General features: G+C 37.1%; 1 protein-coding gene and 1 long non-coding RNA gene across 2 annotated transcripts; both read left to right on the forward strand.

Annotated features, from left to right (window-relative positions):
* The first annotated feature begins 1,852 nt into the window (after nucleotides 1-1,852).
* LOC148690558 (uncharacterized) lies at nucleotides 1,853-3,479 on the forward strand. The gene is made up of 2 exons (XM_088684950.1): nucleotides 1,853-3,313; nucleotides 3,375-3,479. Exon 1 carries the CDS (start codon nucleotides 1,853-1,855, stop codon nucleotides 3,197-3,199), a length of 1,347 nt encoding a protein of 448 aa, XP_088541076.1. The 3' UTR covers nucleotides 3,200-3,313; nucleotides 3,375-3,479.
* A 581-nt stretch (nucleotides 3,480-4,060) lies between these two features.
* LOC148690559 (uncharacterized) lies at nucleotides 4,061-4,578 on the forward strand. Its single transcript, XR_015956241.1, has 2 exons — nucleotides 4,061-4,107; nucleotides 4,264-4,578. It is a non-coding gene; the product is annotated as an uncharacterized LOC148690559 (long non-coding RNA).
* Nucleotides 4,579-5,026: the final 448 nt, after the last annotated feature.

Below are 5,026 nucleotides of genomic sequence, written 5' to 3' on the forward strand. Positions count from 1 at the left end.
AAATCCCGATTTTTCCGTCTCCGACTCTAGTAGTTCTAGCGACGTCTCCTCGCCAAACATTAAGTTTGGGTGCACGGACACTTGTTGTAACAAAATTTCAGTGCTTAATAAGCAAGAAGAACAAGAAGAGCTTTTAATGGAATTAATTAGTAAGGTCGATGACCCTGATTTAAAATCTTTTTATTTGAAAAAACTTAAAAATTTGATTTCTTCTCATGAACCTGGCACTAGTCAAACTTCTTCTCAAAAGATTTCTCTCAGTACCACTTTGGAACGTTTTAATAAACCCAAAAAGGAGATCACCCTCAAAGATCTGCAAAAAGAAGTTAATCAAATCAAATCGGAAATTAAGTTTTTAAAATCCGAAAATACCGAAATTCGTTCACAACTCAGTAGAGTACGTACGCAAGAACTCGTCCAAGAACAAAATGGTTCTTCCTCAAATTCCGATTCCGACGCTCACTCAGCTAAGTCTTCTTCATCAAAAGAACTTGTTTTAAGTCTTTTAGATAAAATAAGAATTCGAAAATGGTATTCTAAAGTTACGATAGTAATCGAAGATTTTCATTTAGAAACCATCGCTTTAATTGATTCAGGTGCAGATTTAAATTGCATTCAAGAAGGATTAATACCTACTAAATATTTTCACAAGTCTACGGAAACACTTAGCGCTGCAAATCAATCCCCGATGAAATTAAAATATGAAATTCCCAAAGCCCATGTTTGTCAACAAAATATTTGTTTTAAAACTCCATTTGTTTTAATCAAAAATATTTCTGATCCAGTTATTTTGGGACTCCCTTTTATTGCATTAATTTATCCTTTCAAAGTTCATCATAACTGTATTTCTACCAAGGTTTTTGGCAAATTCAAATTCATGAATCTGATAAATACAAAACTGCTTTTGTAACTCCTTTCGGACATTACGAGTGGAATGTAATGCCTTTCGGCTTGAAAAATGCACCAAGTGAATTTCAAAATATTATGAATGAAATTTTTAATCAATACAGCCATTTTTCGATTGTTTATATTGATGATGTATTAATTTTCTCAAAATCAATAGATGAGCATTGGAAGCATTTGCATGCATTTGTTAGGATCATTAGGTCCAATGGGTTAGTTGTTTCGGCATCTAAGATTAAGTTATTTCAAACCAAAGTTAGATTTTTAGGTTACCATATTTACAGGTCTACCATTCAACCAATAGATCGAGTCATCCAGTTTGCTGATAAATTTCCAGATTAAATTATTGATAAAACCCAGCTTCAAAGATTCCTTGGATCTCTCAATTATGTTTCAGAATTTTATCCTCATCTGCGTCAACAATGTAAGCCCTTGTTTGATCGTCTCAAGGAAAATCCTCCATCATGGTCACAAAATCATACTTCCATTGTCAAACAGATCAAAAATCATGTCAAGACTTTGCCTTGCCTTGGCATTCCAACTCCCGGCTCTCTCAAAATAGTCGAAACCGACGCATCTGAAATCGGTTATGGAGGTATCCTTAAACAAAAAATTTCTTCCGAAGCTCCTGAACAAATTGTTCGTTTCCATTCAGGAGTTTGGAATTCTGCTCAAGCTAATTATAGTACTATTAAAAAAGAGATTTTATCTATTGTATTATGTATTAGCAAATTCCAAGATGATTTATTAAATCAAAAATTTTTAGTTCGTGTTGATTGCAAATCTGCAAAACATGTTTTACAAAAAGATGTTCAAAATATTGCATCAAAACAGATTTTTGCACGCTGGCAAGCCATATTAAGTATTTTTGATTTTGATATTGAATACATTAAAGGCAGCCAGAATTGCATCCCAGATTTTCTAACCAGAGAATTTTTGCAGGGGAAGAATGGGTACTAATCCTACTCAGCAACGAAGGCTCCCGGCCACCCTTACCCAAACCCCAGCACCAGTAAAACAAGAGTCTATTCCCGACTCTTCATCGGCCCTCGCCATTACAAACAGATTTACTCCCTTAGGATCAACAGTAGGAAATATCCGACCAAATTACCAAACGGCCTTAGCCACCCCTTATGATCCTTACTCATCAGTTCGTTCTCCAGCTCCCTCACAACCAAAAACACCTAGCTATGCTAAAACATCACCATATGTCCAGAACCCTCATTCTGAAAAGCTTTTTAGCATTCCTCTTCATATTGACAAAAACCAACCCCCAGAGCGCATTGCCAAATTACTCATTCCACCAAATTTTCATTTCTTACCAACTGAATCCTATAAAAGCCTAAAATATTACCAGGCTATCCTTTCAGAAACAGAAAGCATTGCTATTAAGCCAATTTACAGTACCACTCACCAAAACAAAATATTGTATCATTCACTCCATATTGGAAAATTCCTTACCGAACTCGAATGGGGAATTCCCCTTTTTCACACAAAACCCCTTCATACTCAGCATGTTCTCATCCCAAACAATCATTACAATTACTATGATTATATCCAAGCATGGACCAACATTTTTCTCCACCAGACAGAAGACTTTAGTCATTCATGGTTCATAACTTTTGATAAGAATTTCAGATTGCGGTTTCCTGCATGGTTTCCAGATTGGTGGGCTTCCCATGGCCCAAGCTCTTCCATCATTCCAGATGACCTTCGTCATGTTCTCACAAATAACTTCCAGCCCAGTTTTGACAGAAGTCGTTTCGACAACAGAGTTACTATTTTTTCACTGCTCATGGCCAAGTACAAGATCCCATGGATTCTCAAATGGAACTTTGAAATGGACACCGGTGGTATTTACAGAACCAGATGGGTAAAATGGTGGGATAAATTCAACCACCAAAAAATTATTGATCTTGTAAAAGTGGAATTTCCCCAGGCATCTTTTCAGGCACTGCCAATCAAAGTTTCATCTTCGTCCTCACAAGCTTTGCCAGTTCATCAGCAATTTCCTGAATTACCAAAAGCTCAGGAACCAGTTCAGTCCTTATCAGACATTAGTCCATCTTCCTCTCTCAAAGGAATTTCCAAGTCAGCCAAGTCCTCCAGTTCAAAGAAAGAAAAAACTACCCAACTGCTGGATATGGCTCAGCTGCTAATGGCGGAAGCAGCATTGCTGCAAAGGAAAAAAGGTTCAGACTCAGATTCAGATAATTCTGATGCCTCGTCTCAGCTTCCCGCCAAATGGGCTGATCAAGCAGATTTTCAAGATGCCCAGGACCCATTTGATATCTGAAAAGCAATATTTGCCCATGTGATTGTGTCAGCCCAGCAACATCATCAGCAGTAGCTGTTTTCATCTCTTCCGCAAAAGACAAAGCATTATTCTTCAATAGTGAAAAACAAAAAGGTCACTATTCACAATAGTGAAAACAAAAAGGTCACTATTCACAATAGTGAAAAACAAAAAGGTCACTATTCATTTAACTTTTGTAAAAGAATCAAAGCATCTTCACTATTCTTTCACCCGGCTTTAGCAGACAGCGGGATTCCCGGATCATTTGGCCAAGTCTCATTCAACCTCCTCGCTCTATATAACGAGGATTCATCTTCAGAAGAGGGATAAGTTTTTAACTTCAAGAACTGAGTTCAGCCATATCTCTCTGAGATTATTCAAACACTTGTAATACATATATATTATTCAGGATGCCTGCGAGCTCCATCTCTTTGTTTACTTGTTTCATCTGCCATTAGGCAATACCTGTTTGTTATCTGCATTGCAGTAAGTTTTCAATAAAACTTATTTTCCAAATATATTTGCATCATTACATTTAATTCATTATTTTGATAAGCTACTCTGTTTTTATATGTTTTATTTCTGCACTTTAAATTCTATGGCTGGCTATGCCGCCTGCTGCTATTATATGTTTTACTTCCGCACTTTATATTCTATGGCCGGCTTTGCCGCCTGTTGTTAGTTCCGCCCTATTTGGTATCAGAGCCAAGTGGTTGGTAGTTGCATTAGCATCTATCTAATCTGTTCATTGCTATTCACATACTTGTATCTTATCTGCATTTCTTAATCGTCGGTCCTCAGTTCTTCTTTCTTCCAGCCAAACAGTAAGGCGTGGTCCAAACAATAAGTCCCAGGAGAGGCATGAGCGGAGCGCATGAGCGGGGGAAGAGTCTAGACATACGAGGAAGGTGAATCTTTTAAGTCTTGCATATAGTATACTTGTTTTGTGCATTTCATGAGTATCAGAGCCAAGTGGTTGGTAATTGCATTAGCATCTATCTAATCTGTTCATTGCTATTCACATACTTGTATCTTATCTGCATTTCTTAATCGTCGGTCCTCAGTTCTTCTTTCTTCCAGCCAAACAGTAAGACGTGGTCCAAACAATAAGTCCCAGGAGAGGCATGAGCGGAGCGCATGAGCGGGGGAAGAGTCTAGACATACGAGGAAGGTGAATCTTTTAAGTCTTGCATATAGTATACTTGTTTTGTGCATTTCATGAGTAGATTATTTAGATCTAGTTCAATGGCCAGCACTAGCTCTAGATCCACCTTAGGAACTATACCTGACATTGTCAATGAAGAACAAAAACTGGATTTTCAAACAGACGAAAGTATTGATTTTTCCGACTGGAACATTCCAAAAGTTTCAACCCAAAATATTTACAAGAAAAAATGGTCTTTGACCTCTTTTAAATCCGAACATCACGTCAAAACAGTTGAGAAGGCTTATGCTCTTAGCAAAGAACATGAGACTTGTCAATTATTTTCTCCAGAACAAATCAAAGCGCATCGAAAAAACGGTCATAACTATCTTCACATTGGTTTAGTTCAAATCGCTGTTAAACCTTTAACACGAAAAGGTCTTAATACGTCTATTCTTTTATGTCTTCGTGACGCCCGATTTACTGATTTTAACGATAGTATTCTTGGAATGATTGAATCAAGTCTTTATAACGGACCTATCCATTTTGATTGTTTTCCAGATCTCACAATAAGTCTTTCAGACCCACATGTTTTAAAAGCTCTTACTCTTAATATCAAAACCTCCGGGTACCAAGTCCTGGAAGGAACACAACCTTTGGCACTTATTTTTAGAATTTATTAC

This window comes from Pyrus communis, chromosome 15 (assembly GCF_041283825.1).
Source record: "Pyrus communis isolate YQ-2024b chromosome 15, ASM4128382v1, whole genome shotgun sequence".
In the NCBI taxonomy this organism is placed as follows: Eukaryota; Viridiplantae; Streptophyta; class Magnoliopsida; order Rosales; family Rosaceae; genus Pyrus; species Pyrus communis.